Genomic DNA, 22,408 nt, shown 5'->3' on the forward strand with positions numbered 1-22,408 from the left:
AAGATTCTTTTCTCTCCCCCTCACCCCCAACATGTTGGGCCTGTTGTCAGGGTACAGATTAGATAACAGGAATTTTTAGAGAAAGAGTTTAGGATTTAGGATCTCTTTCCAGGGAACTGTAAAACTTTCCTTAAAATCAAACAAAACTAAAAAACAACAACACTTAATTTAGGGAGGTAGAGTAGGAGGAAAAACAGTAGCAAGAAAGCAAGAATCTCTCCCTGAGACTCCCACTCAGGCTGCTCCCACATGCAGCAAATATGCTTTCTTCCATCTCAGAATGTGAAGAATGTCCCACATCCTGATAGGCCAGAAAGTTCCTTCTAAAGTCAACTGGCCGATGGTGCAATTGCTGTGGGGCTGCCCTGGGATTGCCGGCCTGGTCCCTCCCGCCCTTCCCTGTAGCCTCCTCCCAGCTGTAGGCCGGACAATCAAAGGCTGCATTGTGCATTGAGCAGACCAGAGGCTCTCTGGTGCCTGGGAGGAGGAGGCAGGCTAGGAAGGCTCCCCCCTCTCCATCCTCCTCCAGGACTGCCCTGACGTGTGTTCCCTGGGGCCCCGGGCCTGGCTCCCGGATGATGGTGGACACATGGGCTGCTGTTTCGGTGTTCCCCGGCAGAGGAATGTATGTCCGGGCCCAGGTGAGTTTTTTTCTTGTTCCTCCTGCCAAGGGTTTGGGTTCTGCTTGGCTTATAGTGCTGTATGTCTCAGAGAGGTCAGAGACCTATGGAACTAGGCCACATGTGGATTCTCAACCACAAAGAAACAATTCATAAGCTTGTCGTTTTTAGGACTAGAAGTGACCTTAAAGATCATAGATTCGAGACCTCAAATCTTTTACAAATAAGGAAATCAAGGTCCAGAGTGGTAAAATGACTTGCCTAAAGTTACAGTTACTTTGGGGAAGAACTGGGATTAAGAGCCAGGCCTGTCTTATTTCGCTATTTAGTGGTCTTTCCACCACCATGAAAGCTGGGGAATTCAAAGTTTCTCTGGGAGGCTCCCACTGGCATTCTCTAAGTGTGTGATGAGGACTTCCCTTCTCCCAAAAGTTCTGGGGGAATTAAACAACATGGGAGAGAGGCCCTGAGTGCTGAGAATCTGATGCTGGACTTAGACTTAGGAGCTCAAGTTCAAGTATAGTCTCAGTTACCAACTCGATGCTGAATCTAAGCCTTGGCTCCTCATCAGAAAAAAATGATGGGGTACAATAAAATAAGAAGGGCTCCTAATTGTTCTAATCATGATCTGTTCACTTGTAGTCAATAAATCTGGCTTCATATCCTGCTTCAGCTAATGACTTGAAGATCTATAGATAATCATTTTCATTCTTGGAACTCAGGTTTCCATCTTTAGACATTAGATGGTATAGTGGGTGGCTGGACTCAGAGTCAAGAAAACTGAGTTCAAATCCTACATCAGATATTTATTACTTGTGTGACCCTGGCCAAGTCGTTTAACCTTTTTGTTTTAGTTTCCTCATCTGTAAAATGGGGATAATAACACATGATTGTTGTGAGGATTAAATGAGATAATATTCATAAAACACCTACTGTAATGCCTGGCACATAGTAGCTGTTATATAAGTGGTTATTCTCTTTCCTCCATTCCATATAAAATGAGAATAATCTTTGCTCTGCCTTTCTTAGCAATGATAGTATTAATCAGTAGCATAATATATGTGAAAGCACTTTGTAAACTTTGCATGTCATGTAAATGAAGTCACTAGATAAATATGCAACAAGATGATCTTTTAATTTTTTAATATATTATTTTTCCCCAATTATATGTAAATACACTTTTTATATTTGGATTTTTTTTAATTTTGAGCTTCAAGTTTTCTCTCTCTCCTCCCCCCCCCTTATTGAGAAGGCAAGCACTTTAAACATAGATTACACATGGAGATCACCTTTTAAAAGAGCTTTACAATTTATTTACATAGTCTAAGTGTTATCAGTTTCATTGTACAGGTGAAGAGACTGAGACTTGCAGCAGTGAAGTATCTTGTTTTAGAACTAGATCTACTACTAACCCCATTGCTTGTCCTGCCCCACTCTCATACCCAATTCTCTATCCCCATCCCCACCCACAGGCTTCACTTAGCCTCAGAGTTGTAACCATGGAAGGCACAAGTATTATTAGGCTGATTTTAGTTAAAGTATGGAACAAGTTGCATTGAATTTCTATTGAGTTAGATACCTGGAGCCCAGAGTATGACCCTTGTTGGGATAAAAGGTAAACCTGACTTACTTATTTAATAATGATAATAACAAGAGATAGTATGATGTTGTGGAAGGAGAACTAATCTTGGAAGCAGGAAGACCTGGATTCAGGTCCTGGCTTTGTGACCCTGTGTAAGACATTTAACTTCCTAATGTTCTGGGATGCTGTCTAGGACTGTAAGTTGCAAACCTTCACCAATAAGAAAGCATTTCCTCTCCTGAGATCTCCCTATACTAATGAAATTACAAATCCAGTCCGTATCCCTAATGATAGTAATAACAATTTTTTTCAATTAGTTATATCTAACTCTTTATGACCCCATTTGGGGATTTCTCAGAAAAGTTTGCTGTTTCTTTCTCCTTTTCATTTTACAGATGAGGAAACTGAGGCAAACAGGGTTAAGTGACTTGGTAAGGGTCACATAACTAATGTATGAGGCTAGATTTGCCCTCAGGAAGAGGAATCTTTCTGCCTCTTTCCACTGTACCACATAGCTTCTCCAGCAATAGTGATGGTTAACATTGACCTATTTCTTTAAGATTTGTAAACTCTTTTGTGCATATTATGTCATTTGATCCCCGTACCAACCTTGCCTATTATCTGATAGCTACCTTCTATCTGGAGCAAGACCCTGCTATCTCTGGAACTCCATGGCTCTTCCTTTTCTGCCTAGATCCTTGACTAATCATAGCTGATGTGTATTTTGCATTTGAAAAAATCAGTCCAGAGATGTGAGTTCATGACCTATTTGCCTTTGTCATTAACTCACTGTGCAATACTAAGAAAATTACTTATACCTTCCTTCTTTCCCTCTGCTTGTTTTTGTCAAGATCTTGGTGATTATAGATCTGAAGCTAAAAGAAATGAAACCATTTTATCCAAACCTTCATTTGACAGATGAGGAAACTGTGGGCCAGAGAGGTTTATTTGCTTGGAATTAATAGAGCTAGGATCTGATTCCAAGTGCTTATTCTACTGAACAATATTTTTGCCAATTTCTCACATACAATAATATTATATAAGCTACTTTGTAACACTCACATGCTATAGAAGGATAGGAGCTGATTCTCTCAATAAACTCTTGGAGGGAGATAGAAAAGTATTATTGTGCTCATATCATAGATGAGGGATCAGACTCAGAGTGGGAGCAGTGTCTTGCTCTACATTTCATAGGACACTCCAATTCTTCTTTCTCCTTTTCTCCATGACTTTTTCTAGTTGGAACATCTGTGGGTCCATCATGGTGCCTTGTATACCATGAGTCATTAATAAAATATTTATTGAATCCATGACCACCCCTCTGATAGCCTTGCCTACTCTGCAAGTAAAGCTAAATGTGATGCTTAGAGAAGAAATAATGTGAGTTTCTGCAATCTTTCCTAAAATTTGAGATTATTAGCATCTTATAACTCCTCCTATTTAATGCCAAACAATGAGAAAAAAAATCTACCCACATTGCTTCCATTTCCTTCCTCTACTACTCATCTCAGACCTTTGCATTTAGCTATTGACCTTATTACTTAAGAGAAACTACTCTCTCCAAAGTCACCAATGACTTTTTAAATTGTTTTTAGCAATTAATTTATTGCATTACTTCGTAGCAATTAATTTTACAAAGTTCATTCTACACAACAATCCCAGGAGGTAGCAGGTCAAGGATTCTTATTCTCATTTTACATTATGAGGCAACTGAGACTGGTTACATAACTAGTAAAAGCTTTTCCCCCTCTCTTATTACATTTTTTCAGTAATATGATTTTTCTCTTTCAAGATCTTGATTTTTCCATCTATAATATGGGAGGATTGATCCCAACTCTTTCATAGAAACACTTTATGTGTCTCTTCTATCTAGAAATTCTAATGATATTAATATAAATTTAAAGAAATATAAAACCCATGCCTTTTCTGGTCACTGTCTATTCATTACAGAATGACACTTCTGAAAATGACTAAAATAAAAAAGACAATGAGTAATGTGATAAATTAAAAACATCAAAAAGGAATGTGTACATGATCATGACTTAGCTACTTTCTTCTTTGTCTTCTCTCTCTCTCTGTTTCTCTCTCTCTCTCTCTCTCTCTCTCTCTCTCTCTCTCTCTCTCTGTCACACACACACACACACAGACATCTTTGAGTCAAAAATGACTTCAGTGGCACTACAGGGTCCTGAACACTTGTGCAATTTCTTTGTGGATGAATCTTCTTTAATCTTTGTCCCAGTGATAGTGGTTTGTTTCTAAGTAATTGTTTATGATTTGTGGGAAGGCCTTTTTTTTCTGCCAATGAGGAAAATGGAGTTTTCAGTTCATAAAATTTAGATTGAACGTAGGATAGAAAAACATTCCTAATAGCATCAACAAAATGTTTTTAGTTGGCGCCATGAGCTTTTTGTATGTTGGTTTGATACAAAAAGGTTGATTTTTGACACACAGAGCATCTTGATCACAAGGACTTTCTCCTTGGTTATTTTCTTAGTTAGAAAAGTTCAAATCACTTATTTTTGCAATTCCTCCAGTTTCTTGTATCTGCTGGAGTTTCTACTTTTTTACCCAGAATGTGCTCTGATAGAGCTGTTTTCACAAAATTAATAAAGATTCTAGAATTGTCTTCTTGGATCCACAAATTTATGTTTTCTATCTCTTCTCAGGGCATCTTCTTTGAAATCCCTTCTTCAATAGTTTTAATTAACCTAAGATTTTTTGTTTTACTCCAAGGATGTTAGTTTATGGTAATCTAGGATAATTTCAATCCAACAGAGAGATTATTGTGGGACATTATCTCACCCATCTTTTTTTTTAAATCAACTAGTAATCAACTTTTATTCTTTCTTTGCTAAGTTAGGTAGCTAGGTGACACAGTGGATAGAACACTGGGCTTGGAAGCAGGAAGATGCATCTTCCTGAGTTTAAATACAACTTCAGATATATACTAGCTGTGTGGCCCTAGGCAAGTCATTGAACCTTATTTATCTCACTTTTCTCATAGTAAAATAAACAAGAGAAGGAAATGGCAAACCATTCTAGTATTTTTACTAAGAAAACTCTAAATGGGGTCATGAAGAATCTGCCATGACTAAAATTATGAAGCAACAGCAATTCTTTCTTATCATCATAAACTACTACTACTACTATGACTATGAATACAACTACTACTATGATGACTACTACAAACTCAAGCTTATATCCAACCTTTAGATTTTACAAAATTCATTTTATTCATTTTCTCACTGGACTTCACAGGAAACAATTATGGTAGACAAAGTAAAGATTATTATCCTCATTGTATAGATGCATTGATTGGGTCTAAGGAAACAGATAATAAATGAGAGAGCCAAAACATAGATCCAGGATCTTAAATTCTAATTCTCTTCCATTTACCACACAGACTCCCATTCATGTCCCAGCCACCTAGGTTTTCCTCAAAGGACTCTTCATCATATGTATCTGGTTTATACAGAGCTTTAGGGTCAGGACTGACAGACCAACTACATGAGGACAAATAGAAGCATTTCACATTTTTGCTAGATTCATACATTATATTCCATATTTTAAGGTCTCTTCCAGGTCTCTGACAATCTATGTTTTAAGGCTTATACTAATTCTTTTTTTTAAATAGCTTTTTATTGACAGAACATATGCATGGGTAATTTTTCTACATTGTCCCCTGCATTCACCTCTGTTCCAATGTTTCCATTCCCTCCCTCCATCCCCTCCCCTAGATGGCAGGAAGTCCCACACATGCCAAACATGTTAAAATATATCCCAAACACAATATATGTTCACAGATCCATACAATTCTCTTGTTGCACAAGAAAAATCGGATTCAGAAGGTAAAAATAACCTGGGAAGAAAAACAAAAATGCAAGTAGTCCACATTCATTTCCCAATGTTCCTTCTCTGTGTGTAGCTGATTCTGACCATCATTGAACAATTGGAACTGAAATGGATCTTCTTATTGTTGAAGATATCCACTTCCATCAGAATATATCCTCATACAGTATTGCTGTTGAAGTGCATAATGATCTCCTGGTTCTGCTCATTTCACTCAGTATCAGTTCATGTAAATCTCTCCAGGCCTCCCTGAAATCATCCTGGTGGTCACGTCTTACAGAACAATAATATTCCATAATCTTCATATACCACAACTTATTCAGCCATATTGCAACTGATGGGTACCCATTCAATTTCCAGTTTCTAGCCACTACAAAAAGGGTTTCCACAAACATTTTGGCACATACCAGTCCCTTTCCTTCCTTTAATATCTTTTTGGGAAAGCTTATACTAGTTCTAATAAGCTATGTTCTAAGTTCCTTTTCAGCTCTGAAATTTTATATTTTATGTGCTAAGGGTCCTTTTTTAGGTCATTCAATGTTCCATGGCACCACCATCTCTAATATTCCATATTCTCAGATTTCTTCTAGTTCTAATTTTCTGTTTTATATTCTAGGGTTTGTGTTTTAGATTTCCCTCTAGCTCTAGCTTTCAATATTCTGTGACAACTTTCTTCAAGTCCTTTTTGTTATTAAATGTTATGTTTTAAGGTTGCTTCTAGTTCTAATATTCTATTCTAAGATCCTTTACAGAATCTAACATTTTAATATCCTTCACAGCTCTGACGTATTATTTTCTAAGGTATTCTCTAATTCTGGAAGGTCTAGCATTTAGTGAGTACCTTTTAGTACTTTCCCTATCTGAACAATTCTAAGGTATAATTGTCTGGGCACATTATTGGCTAAAAACTGTCCCTTCTGTCCCACTCGCTGGGCTTATTGGCAGAAAAACTCGGTTCAAATCCTGCTTCAGACTGTGTGACTCTAAATAAGTCATTTAATCTCTTTCAACTTCAGTTTCCTCATCTATAAAATGAATGTGTTGGATTCTGTTGCCTCTAAGATTCTTCTATTTTAAATATATGATCTTAACCTAGGAATTGCTTATTCTGCACCTTAATTTTTCTTTTGTTTCCTTCAGGTAAAGAGGCTCCTTCTAATGCACAAACTCCATCCAATGGACTCAGACAGTCAGCAATACCAACAAAAAGCAAGGGAAAATGTCTCCAGTCACAGTCTATGACATCAGGTATCTGAATACCTGGAGTGGGAGGAAAATTGAAAGGGATCTCATTTTTTCATCTTCTACCTAGCCTATTGCAACATTCCTTCCATATTCAGTCTTACCCCTTTTAACACTCCCTCCTTGTATATACTGCCTTTGGCATCTTCCTAATATACCCCTCAATTCAATACCCCTTTATATACATACACACACATACACACACGCACAGGTATGCACATACACACACACACATACACATATGTGGCCTGGGGAGAAGACAGACAGAGACAGAGACAGAGTGGGGGAGGGGAAAAAAGGGAGGGAGAGAGAGAAGGATGAAATGAAGATAAGGGAAGAATAAAGGGACAGAATGAGATAGGGAAGGCAAGAGAAGGAAATTCACATACTTGTAATGTCCAAAATTGCATTTCTTATTCTGAATATTAGTTCATCATCTCTCCATCTTGAAATGGGTAGTATTCTTTTTCAGTCTTCTCTAATCATAGCTGATCATTTCGTTGATCAGAATTCTTAAACCTTTCAAAATTTATTTTTTTCCATTATTGATGGTATAGTAAAAATTGTTCTTCTGCTTTCTTTACTCCACATTAATTCATATAAGTCTTTTCATGTCTTGTTGAAACTATCTTTTATTTCTTACAGCACAATAGCTTTCTATTGCATTTATATACCAGAATTTGTCTAGCCATTCTCCAATTTATGAACATCTCCTTGGCTTCTAGTTTGAGGGAATTCTTTTCTCATAAAAAGAGTTGCCATAAATATTTTTGTACATATGGAACTAGGTACACCTGATTGAAATATATCTTTTAGCCTTGTCTCAAAATTCTCTGCTCCATGTTTTGAAACTAATCTTGATCCAGCTAAAATAAATGAAACATCATTTGATCATACCCTATGGATTCAGATCTCAATGTCTTTACTAACATTATTCCCTATGCCTTTAGAATGCCCTCTCTTTCCATTCTGCTTTTTGTTCCCTGCCCCTGTCTATGTGTATCATGTGTTTCTTAGGCATTATGATCTGGAAAGTACCTTGGAGACAATCTAATCCAACTGTCTCATTTTATAGATGAAGAAACAGTACCAGAGAGAAAAAGATACTTACCCAAGATCATGTAGTTAATGAGTATCAGAGCTAAAAATTAAACTCAGGGACAGAGGTCTTGTCATTATTTTATTAATTGATCATTTTAGCTGAGGAAGGCTTATATATGCACATGTCTTATCTGCTCAATTAGACTCTAAACTCCTTTAAAGAAGAAGCTGTTATGTTTCTCTGAAATCCAACTTCAGCATTTGGCACATTGCTGGACAAATAATAGGTTTTCAAAAAAACTTTAATGTCATAAAATATCTGATCTGGAAGAGACCTTAGACATTATATATGCCAAACTCGCCATTAATGGATGAGGTAATTGAGGCTTAGAGAAATGAAATGACTTGTATAAATCGCACAGCTAGTCAATGACAGACCCAAAGCTAGAACAAAGGTCCCCTGAGTTCCATACCTGTATTTTTGCAATTTCAACAAGGATTTTTTTGTTAGGATAACAACATGCCAAAAATTGTGGGGCTGGAGATCTTAACCTAGAATCTATTTCCTCGTTGAATGGCATCTTTTCTTCCTGATCAAAAGATCTGAATTTACTTCCCGACCTTGCCATTTATTTTCTGAATGATCTTGGGAAAATCATTCCCTTCTTCTGATTCTCAGTTTCCTTTTTTTTTCCCCAAAATGAACATATTGAATGAGATAGGCTCTTCAAAATATTCTGGCTAAAATATTCTGTCTCCATATTTGGGAAGCCAAGATAGTTATTCCCATTTTAACCCCCTTGATTTCCACATTCCACATTCCTATGATGTCTATTTCCTTTCAGAGATCCCCCTCTCTTTCTCTGTGTATAGCCTCTCTGGGCGGGGAATCAATGAACAACTGCAAGAGGCTGCAAGAAAAAGGTTATGGGCCATGGAGAATGATAAAGAAGTCAACGCATTGTTTAAGGTGAGACTCCACCCCTGTGGGGAAGGAGATGGGGAACTTCCAAACTACTCTTCATTGTCAAGATTGTATGGTTTGACATGAATGTATCTAACTTGAATTAAGCACCAGATAAGAACACTGTATTGTGCAAGGGATTGGTGAAGATATAAAATTTCAATAAAGCACAGTCCTAACCTTCATGAACCTTGTATTCCAGTAAGGAAAAAGATGTAAAAAACTGTCATTAGTATGGTAAATGCTAATTATATCAAAAAATTACAAAACAGAATCCCATGAAAAATTATAGGAAAGGTCCATATTAATGGGGGATATGAGGGAAGGTATCCGGGAAGAGTTTTTGGTTGAATTTTAAAATAGAGATAGTCCTTGCACTTGATAGAAAATTGGTAGACTACAGGTATGGAATAAAGCACACACTGTCAAAGTGTTCTTTTGTTTTGCATAACTGTTGTTAATTACAAGAAGGGAAGGGACAACAGTATATAAAAAACTTCAATGATGTTAAGTTTAAGAAAAATATAAGGGGAAAAGATGAGAGTAAAAGTCTCTAAATATGTAAAATTTTGTAAAATAAAAGACTGTTCAGCAAAGTGAAAACAATGATGGATAAAACACATAGTATAGGTGCAGCTATATGGTGCAGTGGATAGATGCTAACTGTGGAGTTAGGAGGACTTGAGTTAAAATTTAGTCTAAGACAATACTTACTAGCTGTGTGACCCTGGGCAAGTAATTTAACCTGAATTTCCTTGCCAAAAAAAAAAAAGAAAAAAAAAGAGCATAACCACAAATGTCTTTGACTTGGAATTAAGGTAAACAGAATTAATAAGTGAATAAAAAGACACTGGTTTTCTCTGGAAAGTTGTAGAATATTTCCTTTACATATTTTACAAGGTATCATGAAACCATAGAAATTTTCTTCCTCTTATAAAGAGGTAAGGAACCGTGAATAATCCATGTTATCCTTATACCAGGCATAGTTGTTGTGTCATTTTAATGAAGTGTTTCTTTGTGACAAGAGAACGTATGTTGGAAAATATCTATGGCATAAAAACTTTTCAAATGATTTTTAAAATGTGTGGGTAGAATGTTTTCAGTAGAAAAAAATTGGGGAGAGAAAAGGTTCTGGCTATAGTGAACAGACTAATCAAAGCAAGGAGGTATGAGAATACAAAGTATTAAGAAAGACTCATGCAGTTTGATTAGAGCATAATGTGTATGAAAGGGAATGATTTGAGCTATGTGTGGTATTGCTAATCTTGAGTGCTCAGATAAAAGAGTCTGAACTTTGTCATTGTTCAGTCATTTTTCAGTTGTGTCCAATTCTCCATGACCCAATTAGGAGTTTTCTTGGCAAAGAAACTGGATTGGTTTGCCATTTCCTTCTTCAGTTTGTTTTATAAATGAGGAAACTGAGGCAAATAGGCTTAAGTGATTGCTTAGGGACACATAGCCAGATTTGATTTCAGATTTTCCTGACTCCAAGCCTCATGCTCTAGCCATTAAGCTAGCTGTCAAGTCAATTGAATTTAGTTCTTTAATGACAAAATCAGTATGATTTTGAAATCTAAGAAGAAATACAGTTATCAAGGTGAATTTAAAGGAGAAAATTTCAATATTTAATTACAGGAGGAGTCAGAAGATAATGTAGTTAAATTCTGAGCTCATGGACCAGAGTTTAGAAAGTAATTCTTTATCATAGAATCACAAGATCCTAGTTTTAGAATCAGAAGGTACCTCAGAGGCTCTTTAGTCCAAATCTCTCATTTTACAGATGTAGTAGCTTAATAGCTTTGTTAAAGTTGCACAGCTAACAAATGTCTGAGATAACATTTGAACCCAAATTTTCTTGACCTCGAGTCTAATGCTCTCTGTATCATATCATTTTAATTCTTAATCACAGAAATTTAGAGTAGAATAGAACCTCAGAAGTTTTCTAATTTAATTTATACCAGCCTAAGATGGCCCTTTACAACAACAATAATGTATACACATTGCTTTAACCAGGTTTTCAAAGTTCTTTTCATATATTATTTCATTTGATCTTCACAACCTTGAAAGGTGAATACTATTAAAATCCCCATTTTACAAGTAAAGAAGCTGAAACAGAGAGAAGTCAAGTGACTTATTCAGAGTCATACTACTAATACATGTCTGAGACAGGATTTGAACTTAGCTCTTCTGACTCCAAGTCCAACATTTTATCTAACCCACTATCTAACTACTTCATAACAACACTGACAAGTAAATGTTAAAATGCTATTGGAAATATCTTGGTCTTAGGAAATCCCCCATGTCTTTAGATAATTAATCCTACTTTGATAGGTTTTAATTTTTTGGAAGTTTTTCTTATATGGAGCAAAAAAATCTACCTCTCTGCCATGTATATCAATTGCTCCTACTTCTGTATTTAGGGGTCATTTAGGATAAGTGGAATATCTCTTCCACACAACAGCTTACTTCAGCTGCTTGAAGACAGCTATCGTTACCTCTAAGCAATCTTGTCCTTCCTGACTAAACATCATGGGATCATAGGTTTTTAATTTGATCTGATTCTATGCTATGATCTTGTAGTCAACTCCTCATGGTCCCAGTTGTCCTCCTCTAAGTCTTGTCCAGCTTATTTACTATGTCTTTCTTAAAAGGTGATGATTCTGTAGATGTGGTCTAAATAAGGAAGATGATTCTGTAGATGTGGTTTAATTAGGGAAGAATTCATTGGGATTAATATTTCTGTCTCCTGCACACTATGCTTCTTTTAATGTTAGATTTGTTTGGCTTTTATGTTGCATCATTGATTCATATTTTTCTTTTAATCTATTAAAATCCCTAAGAGCTCTTGTTTAGCTACACTTTTCTCATTTTGTACTCGTAAAATTGATTTTTTAGCCCAAAGTGTAAAACTTTACCTTTGTTTCTATTACATTTCATCTTATTAGATTCAAGCTTCTCCAGTCCAGTAGTGTCCAACTTAAATAGAAATGAGGACCACTCAACTGTACATAAGAATCTCTACAGGCAGAATTTTATCTTATTTTTAAAAAAGTGATATTAACTATGTTTTATTGTATTTTATTTATTTTTTCTAAATATTTCCCAGTTATATTTCAACTTGATTCATATTTGGACAGCAGGCAAGCCATGGGTGATGAGTTTGATACCTCTGCCCTGGCCTATTGAGGTTTGCTTGGATCCTAATCTTGTCATTTAATATGTAAATTGTCCCTTCCAATTTTGTGTCACACACCTATAATATCATCAGAGCCACATATTGACATTTTGTCCATAAGGATGATAAATACTTTGTCAAAATCTACATAACTATTATCTAGTATATTGGCTTGATGTATCTACTTATCTAGTAAACCTTTTTTCTTTTGTTTTTCTTCTTGTTCTTCTTGTTCTTCTTGTTCTTCTTGTTCTTCTTGTTCTTCTTCTTCTTCTTCTTCTGCTGCTGCTGCTGCTGCTGCTGCTGCTGCTGCTGCTACTTTTGTAATGGGAGATAGGGCATGATTTGTCCTTAATGAAACTATCTGCTTTTTTCTAGATTTGTATCATTTATTTTCTAGATGTTCAGGGACCATCTCTTTAACAACACTTTCTTTCTTTGTTTTTCCTTTTTATATTTTTAAAATACATGCACAGATAGTTTTCAACATTTACCCTTGCAAAATCTTGTGTTCCAAATTTTACTTCCTCCCTTCTCCCATCTCCTCCCTTAGACAGCAAGCAATCCACTATATGTTAAACATGTACAGTTCTTCTGTACATATTTCCACATTTATTATGCTGCACAAGAAAATCTGATCAAAAATGGAAAAAATGAGAAAAAAAACAAAAAACAAGTAAACAACAACAAAAAGGATGAAAAAATTATGTTGTGATCTATATTCAGTTTCCATAGTTCTCTTTCTGGATGCAGATGATTCTCTTTATCACATTTATTGGAATTGGCTTGAATCACCTCATAGTTGAAAAGAGCTACATATATCAGAATTGATCATCATATAATCTTCTTGTAGCTGTAATAACACTTTTTAGAATTTTGCCAAGGAAAAAAAGTCAGTTTTTTTAAAAAGATATAGTCTATAGATCCCACTTCTACAATTTTTTTTAAAAATCAAGTCATTTATTTTTCTCCAGAATTTTGTCCATTTTCTATGATCTTTCAAAAATCATTGACAGTGTCCCAGGAGTCACATTCTATAATTCTTCTAAGATCCTAGAATGTAATTCATAGGAGCTGATGATGGAGATTAGTTAAAATTATTTTTTTAGGTGACAGAATTCCAGAGTTCAAAGCAACCTCAACATCTATAGAGTCCAACCTTGTACAAGAATCCCTGCTATACAATCACCCTCAGGTAATTATCTGGCCTCCACTGAGAATCTCTAATGATCAGGAACTGATTGCCTCCCAAAGCAACTCATTCCACCCTTGAATAACTTTACTTGTTAGGAAGTTTTCCCTTAAATTAAGCCTCAAATTAATTCGCTGCAACTATTAAACTAATTGAAAAAATAAAACAACCTTTTTTGTTATTCTTTATGTTTTTTGATATTGATGAGAAAGAGATATCTCTCATCAATTTTCCTATAATTATTTATATACATGATATATCTCTTTAAAACAAAACTACCGTTATTGATGCTATTCACAGGACATTACAGATATCACCTTGTATAAGGAAAAACCCCCAATAAAACCCAACAGTGGATCTGAGGTCAGGGAACTTGTGTTAGATTACTAAAATCAGTGCACAAGTTAACTCTGACCCAGGTCAAATCACTTGACTTCTTTGAAATTCAAATTTCTACCCTTTAAAATGGAAATTATAATGCTTGTATTATCTCATAAAATCATTGTGGAGATTGTGTTTTGAAACATAATTGTCATATAGATGGGAGTTGCTATTCTTATTGTAAAGAATTTTGATCCTATCATGCAGTCTGAAGCTAATGCCAAAGTTTTCTGAAGAACAAATTTATCTATATTGCTTTGTACAAAAATATCTCTATTCATGGCCCTTAATTTTTTTCCTTTATAAAACAAGTGGGTTCAACTCAATGACTTTCTGATATGATATTCATGTTATGATATATCATCCCATTATTTTGTTTTTTGTTTTTTAGGAACTCTCGGCACGGCTTGTCTCTATACAAGTTGATAAAGACCAGTTCATTATCACTTTCAAGACTATTGAGGAAATATGGAAGTTCTCAACATATCTGAATCTAGGTAAGGCAAAAGTTGAATAGAAAATAACTTCAGTTTTTAGAAGACTTTTTAGTTTATAGAGTACTTTCCCTACAACATCCCTATGGTGTATATAGTGCATGGATTATCATGTACTTTTCTTGTGTACATGATATATACATCTATATTCTATATTCTATTTTACAGGCAAGGAAACTAAGACTTAGGTAGGTTAGAGTACAAAATAGATAAAAAGTATTCAAAAGGGATGGAAAGTGTTATTTAAGGTCCTAAAATGGAAGATAGATGGATTTGGGGAAGAGACAGAACATTATAGGCTTGGAGATTTTGTGGTCAAAGGTGCAGAAGATGCTTGGTTCCAAAGTGGGAAAAAATGTAGAATATGTAAAGACAATGGCAGATAGTCTAGTTTAACGTACTGGAATTTGAGTCAGGAGATTCAAGTTCAAATAGTGTATTTCCTGACAGTCACCTTGAGCAGGCTAACTTGCTTTTTTATTCTTAATTCTTTTTTCTGTAAATTCCACTATTCCGCAGAAGTGGAAATATGGAGCACTAAAAATGGTGTTGGGTTTGGATAGGAGAAATTTGTCTTTAAATACTGTATAAGTGCACTGGCTTTAGCACGAAAAGATCTGGGTTTATTTAAGCATATTCCTTATCCCTCTGTGGTATTTAGGAAATCATTGTACCTCTCTGGGTCTTTTTCTTAGAGGAAATAAAGAATAGTTCTGGAGTCATAGAATGTGGGTAACCTCTGACTTACTATCTGTATGACCTTGAACAAATGATTTAACTTCTTCTAGATTTTATTTCTTCATCTATAAAATGAGACAAGTTGGACTTGGAGTAAACATCTCTGCTTATCAAACTATCCACAACATTCCCAAGTGTGGCTTGGAATTTAACAAAATAAAAAACAATAATAAAACATAGATAATATTACCTTTTAAAACTAACTCAATTTGTGGCCTACAGGGATCCTTATGTATGGGTTAATGGCTCTTGTTTTTATTTACATTTGATGCTCAAATGACTTGGTTATGTATCTATCTCTAAGGTCTTTGAACAGCAGTTCTAAGTCTCATGAAACACCAGCTTTATGAAAGCAGGAAAATCAATAGCAGCATATATAGTGCGAATAATACACAACTTGGAGCCAGCCGAAATCTGGATTCAAATTCCCTCTCTGATACTTAACAATTGTGATATTGGACAAAGTCAATTAACTTCTTTGATAATTCTCTATCAAATAGAGAAAATGATATTGCTTTGCCTCCTTTATTAAGTTGTTTTGAGGAAAGAACTTTGAAAAGCTTAGAGAGTCTATAAATAGCAATTGCTAACATTTATACTTCACTTTGAGATTTATACTGTTTTACACTGATTATACAATTTTAATTTTACAACTTTGTGGATGTAGGTGCTATTATTATTCCCATTTTACAAATGAGGTAACTGGAAGCTGAGGAAGGTTAAATTACTTGCCCAGGAACACATAATTAATAGACAACTGAGGCTTCCTGACCATCTCAAAATAAATGTAAGTTATTAATTATCAAATCATTTAATCTCATAGTCCCTCAGTTTCCAAATCTGTAAAATGAAGATGATGATACCTGCCTTTCGGTGTTGTATCAATGAACAAATTAGCTAGTCTTTCTAAAGCTTCTTTTTTTAAGAGTTGGGAAGGGCTTCCTTCCTTCCTTTATTTATTTATTCATTAAAGCTTTGTATTTGCAAAACATATGCATGGGTAATTTTTTCAACATCGACCCTTGCAAAACCTTTTGTTCCAAATTTCCCCCTCCTTGCCCCCACCCCTTCCCCTAGCTGGCAGGTAGTTCAATACATGTTAAAATATGTTAAATCCAATGTATGTATACATATTTATACAGTTATCTTGCTGCACAAGAAAAATCAGATCAAGAAGAAAGAAAAAGAAAAACTGAGAAAGAAAAGAAAATGCAAGCAAATAACAGCAGAAAGAGTGAGAATGTGATATTGTGGTCCACACTCAGTTCTCACAGTCTTCTCTCTGGGTGTAGATGGCTCTCTTCATCATTGAACAAATATAACTAGTTTGAGTCATTTCATTGTTGAAGAGAGCCATGTCCATCAGAACTGATTGTCAGATATTCTTGTTGCCATGTATAATGATCTTCTGGTCCTGCTCATTTCACTCAACATCAGTTCATGTAAGTCTCTCCAGGCCTCTCTGCAATCATCCTGCTGGTTGTTTTTTATAAAACAATAATATTCCATAACATTCACATACCATAACTTACTCACCCTTTCTCCAACTGATGGGCATTCACTCATTTTCCAGTTTCTTGCCACTATAAAAAGGGCTGCCACAAACATTTTTGCACATGTGGGTCCCTTTCCCTTCTTTAAGATTTCTTTGGGATATAAGTTCAGTAGAAACACTGAAGGATCAAAGGGTATGCACAGTTTGACAGCCCTTTGGCCAAATTCCTCTCCAGAATGGCTGAATCCATTCATAGTTCCAGCAACAACGTATCAGTGTTCCAGTTTTCCCACATCCCCTTTAACATTCGTCATTATCTTTTCCTGTCATCTTGGCCAATCTGACAGGGGTGTAGTGATATCTCAGAGTTGTCTTAATTTGCATTTCTCTGATCAATAGTGATTTAGAGCACCTTTTCATGTGACTACAAATAGTTTCAATTTCTTCATCTGAAAATTGTCTATTCATATCCTTTAACCATTTATCAATTAGAGAATGGCTTGAATTCTTATAAATTTGAGTCACTTCTTTATATATTTTAGAAATGAGGCCTTTATCAGAACCTTTGAGTGTAAAAATGTTTTCCCAGTTTATTGCTTTCCTTCTAATCTTGTCTGCATTAGTTTTGTTTATACAAAAACTTTTTAACTTAATATAATCAAAATTATCTATTTTATGATCAATAATGATCTCTAGTTCTTCTTTAGTCACAAATTCCTTTCTCCACAGATCTGAGAGGTAAACTATCCTATGTTCTTCTAATGTTGTTTATAATATTATTCTTTATGTCTAGATCATGAATCCATTTTGACCTTATCTTGGAATAAGGTGTGAATGTGGGTCTATGCCTAATTTCTGCCATACTGATTTCCAATTTTTCCAGCAGTTTTTGTCAAATAGTGAATTTTTATCCCAAAAGCTGGGGTCTTTGGGTTTGTCAAATACTAGATTGCTATAGTTATTGACCATTTTGTTCTATGAACCTAACCTATTCCACTGACCAACTAGTCTATTTTTTAGCCAGTACCAAATGGTTTTGATGATGGCTGCTTTATATTAAATTTTAGATCTGGTACAGCAAGGCTACCTTCATTTGCTTTTCTCTCCATTAATTCCTTTGAAATTTTTGACCTTTTGTTCTTCCAGATGAATTTCGTTGTTATTTTTTCTAATTCAGTAAGATAGTTTCTTGGAAGTCTGATTGGTATAGCACCATATAAATAGATTAGTTTAGGGAGTATTGTCATCTTTATTATATTTGCTCGCCCTATCCAAGAGCACTTGATATTTTCCCAATTGTTTAGATCTGACTTTATTTGTGTGAAAAGTGTTTTGTAGTTTTGTTCATATAGTTCCTGACCCTCTGTTGCCATATAGATTCCCAAATATTTTATCTTTTCTACAGTTATTTCAAATGGAATTTCTCTTTGTATCTCTTGCTGTTGTATTTTGTTAGTAATGTATAAGAATGCTGATGATTTATGTGGATTTAGTTTGTATTCTGCAACTTTGCTAAAGTTATGGATTACTTCTAATAGTTTTTTTAGTTGATTCTCTAGATCTAAAGCTCTTTCTAAACCATAAAGTGCTATTTAATTGTTGGCCTTAGATATTAAAATAAAACATCAGAGAAGATGAAGTAGAGAAGCATTTTCAATGAAGGGCACTAATAATTTACTCCCACTGTAAAAATCCCATGACTGTTGCTGTTCTGTTTAGTTGTCCAATATTTCAAACTCTATGTGAGGCAGATAGAATTTGGGACATATAGAAACCCCATTAAGAAGAAACCTCAAAGAGGGTTAGCTAAGTTCCAGACTGGATTGACACCTCATTCTGTGGGTTAACTCTCCACAGGCCATGTGTCTTTCTGCCTGGAGCAGCTTCTCTTTGACCACAATTATTGGCTTAAATGCAAATTGGTAGAAGATACTAAGATCCATGTCACAGTCAATGAAGAACATCTGGAGGCCATCTATCAAGCTCTCTTGTTTCAGGAAGGTAAGTCATTAGTAATGAGGCTGACTGACAGGCCTTTGTCCCATCAAATAGACAGTAGGGCACTGTGGAAAGAATTTGCATTTGGAATTGGGGTAAGAGGTTAATGAAATGAATGATCTTGGAAGGAACTTGCTTGTCATCTCTGGACCTCAGTTTCCCCATGTGTAAAATGAGGGCTTGGATTAAATAATTTCTGAAGTCTCTTCTAGTCTAAAGGTTATGTTTTTAGGAGAGCAGTTTTATAGATGTTTTGCCTGGCATATATTTGCCTAATAAATGTTTATTGAGCAACTGACTTTCATTGTGAACATCTGGTAATTATTCCTTAACTTTGGACTCTGTCCTCAGCTCTATTCTATGTAATACTTATATTAATCATCAATGTGCTGGCATAAATGCATATAAATCAAATTTGAAGATAGCACATACTTCTTAAGAGAAATAGTTAATATCTGGTATATCTATGTTAGGATCCCAAAAAACATCTTTATAGTCTGGAACCATAGGCCAAAATTAAATGTTAAAGGGAGATACGTAAAATTTTCCATTTAACTTTAAAATATCAACTATATCAAGTTTTCTACTCTGTAAAGTGAGGAAATTATACTATATTTTTTCCTGTATTCGTAATCCTATTATCCAAGTATAAAATGGGGAAAATGTAAAATATCAACTGTAATATATACAGGATAGAAAAAAATTAGCCACATACCAGCTTATTTGAAAAATGTTTGAAAGTCTTGGTAGTTAAGAATTTCAACACTATGATACAGCAGTTGAAAAAGTAATTCAAAGTTAAGTTGCAATAGTATAACAAAGGAGGTGATAAGTTCCTCCTTCCCCCAACATACATCTTGGTTCTAATCAGAAGACATCTAGAGTGTTCTGTTCATTTATTATTTAGTCTAAGTAATTTTAATTGTCATGTTTCCAAAATGATATTAAAAAACAAAGGTGTGATTTGGAAAGAAACAATATGAATGATGAAAGAACTTATCATATCATAAAGAGAATCATTTGGAGGAGTTGAGCAAGTTTAGCCTAGCGAAGACTTTGGGAATATATGTTCTCTCATTTCTTCAGGTATATGCAAGTCTGTCATGCGTTAGAAGATTAGGCTTAGTTTCTGGGTCTTTAGGAAGTAAGAACAAGAGCAGTGGGCGAAATTTAATACAAGGAAGAACATGTTGGCTCAGTGTAAGGGAGAACATACAAACAAGGGGACTCCAGGGAGCTAGTACATACTCCATCATGACCACTGTATGTGTATCATACTATCATGACTATAGTATTTTCATACTATGGCTGGATGGTCACTTCTGAGAGCTACAGAAAGGATACCTGTATCAGAGAAAGGGTTGCACTAGATGAACTCTAAAGTCCCTTGCAGATGGACAATTCTTTGCTTCTTTTCCCATTTTCTTTAATGCAAATGCCTTTCTTCTGTTGATTGTCTCCAACTTATATATGTATATGTATACATGTATGTAATTATATATACATACATGTATACATAATTATATATGTATATGATGTGCTTATACATAATTTTTTGCATATTGTCTCTATCAGTAGATTGTTAACTCCTTAAGGAAAAGGACTGTTTTTGCCTTTCTTTGCATCCCCAGAGCTTTGTATAAAGCCTTAGCAGATGTAGCAAGCGCTTAATAAATTTTTGTTGACTTATTTTACCTCATTGTCTGTAGGCCATTTTTCCAGAACTCTCCAAACTGTCGTTCATTCAGGAGAAAAGGAAGGTGGAGAGTACCTGAGGCTCTGCAAAAATGAATTGATCTATGTCAAGAACAACAAAGAAGGAACAGAATGTGAAGGCACATCCTTACAGACTGGTCTTCGGGGCCTGGTGCCTGTCACAGCTATAGAGCCCCTATCCCTCCCCTTCCACCAGTAAGTAATCAGATATTAGGCTGAATGGAGCCTTCTAGCCTGTTTACAGGAGTGGTCCCAAGCTGAAATTAGCATCCTGGAAGCACAATCTTAAGAGCAAATGGGCATTGAGAGAGATTTTTTTTTTTAGGTTGATTGAACAAAAGAGATGTGTTTTTAAAAATTAAATATTCATGTATATAATTAACCTACATCAGATTGCTTGCTGTCTTGGGGAGGGAGAAACATTTGAAACACAAAGCTTTGTAAAAATCAGTGTCGGAAATTACCTTTACATGTATTTAGAAAAATAAAATACTATTGGGGAAAAAAGAAAAATCCCATATTCAAGCTATGTATTCTGGTCCCTAATAGAATATTTTGAACTTTCCTCTGTCAGGAGTTCTACTTATTTGGGGAAAGTTGTTGCTGATATCAATAGCATTCCCTATGTTGAATAGTCTTCCAAAGTCATCCTATATAGCAAAGACAGAAAAAATGATCATTCACATTTCAATAGTACTCTTATGATTTATAGGATTCAGAGTTGGAAGGTCATCTTGGACAACCTCTTATTATACAGATTAGGAAACTAAAATCCAGAAAAGACGTGACTTGTTCATATATTACATAGCTTTTAAGAGGACAGAGCTAGAATTGAAACTCAGCTTTTCTGACTCCAAACTCATTATGTATTTTCAGGCTGCCTCTATACAACCCCAGTACTTTTTCTTCATGATAATTGTGTATATTATTAGTATTGTTGTTGTTGCTAATCTGACTCGTAAAGAAAACGAGGCTAATAAGATTAAAAAACTAAATTGAAGGCTGGGAAGGGACCCCAGATGTCATCTAGTTCAACTGCCTCCTTTTACAGATGAGGAAACTGAGGCCCAGAGAGGATAAATCACCTGTTCATGGCCACATAGGCACCACCAGGATTTGAGCCTTAAGTCCTTTGACTCCAAGTCTAGTGAACTGTGTGACTCTGGACTTGATGCCATGTCTACTGATTTCAGGTGCAATAATTTTTTTTATACTTCTGAGTCTCTTCAAGCTTTTATTTATTTATTGTAAGGCAATTGAGTTTTAAGTAATTTGTCCAGGATCTCAGCTAGGAAGTGTTAAGTGTCTGAGGCCAGATTTGAACTCAAGTCCTCCTGTCTCTGGGGTTGGTGCTCTATCCACTGCATCATCTACCTGCCCTTTCTTCAAACTTTTAAACAAGAGATTATCCTTTGTGAATCATGCTAGACTCATTCCCTGGTATCTCTCTGCCAATTAGTGATAGATTTAGAAGTTTCCAATTCAACAACTCAATCCAGTGCAATCCAATAAACATTTATTAAATACCTGTTGTATTTGGGGCCCTTTGTTGAGCAGATTTGTGGGAAGGGCAATATAAATAGATAATGTTCTTTGCCCTCATAGAGTTTATAAAAGAGAAACAAATGTACCTGAATCATTGTAATTCATAAAATACCTCAAGCATAGCAAGGATCATAGAATAGCTAGAAGAGACCACATTAGAGACTATCTAGTCCAGTGGTATCCAAATGTTTTGATCATGAAAGATTATCAGTAATTTCCCTCCCATATGAACATGCTAGTGATTGTGGTTGTAGTCTGGGGATTACCTCAAAGGCACCTACACAACTATATTCCTGGCTGTCCAGATTAGTTAGGTTATTTAATGCCCCCAAAGGCCAATGTCTGTCTTAGAAAGAGAAATTGGTTTAAATAA

The 22,408-nt window shown here is 35.3% G+C and overlaps 1 protein-coding gene across 6 annotated transcripts in view; it reads left to right on the top strand.

Annotated features, from left to right (window-relative positions):
• Window positions 1-418: 418 nt before the first annotated feature.
• The window catches only part of SH3TC2 (SH3 domain and tetratricopeptide repeats 2), an 84,328-nt gene continuing 62,338 nt past the window's right edge, over window positions 419-22,408 (top strand). For 4 of the 6 annotated variants that reach the window (XR_004232169.1, XM_031953695.1, XM_031953696.1 and 1 more), the window contains exons 1-6: window positions 419-641; window positions 7,195-7,302; window positions 9,183-9,307; window positions 14,441-14,546; window positions 18,634-18,777; window positions 20,484-20,685. Coding sequence is in view for 5 of the 6 variants with exons in the window: in XM_031953695.1 (XP_031809555.1) it covers window positions 590-641; window positions 7,195-7,302; window positions 9,183-9,307; window positions 14,441-14,546; window positions 18,634-18,777; window positions 20,484-20,685 (737 nt within the window). In the remaining variant the exon portion in view is untranslated. Of the gene's footprint in view, window positions 642-7,194; window positions 7,303-9,182; window positions 9,308-14,440; window positions 14,547-18,633; window positions 18,778-20,483; window positions 20,686-21,546; window positions 21,684-22,408 lie in introns of those variants that run through there. The other 2 variants (XM_031953698.1, XM_031953699.1) reach the window with 2 other exon arrangements.

This window comes from Sarcophilus harrisii, chromosome 2 (assembly GCF_902635505.1).
Source record: "Sarcophilus harrisii chromosome 2, mSarHar1.11, whole genome shotgun sequence".
Lineage (NCBI taxonomy): Eukaryota > Metazoa > Chordata > Mammalia > Dasyuromorphia > Dasyuridae > Sarcophilus > Sarcophilus harrisii.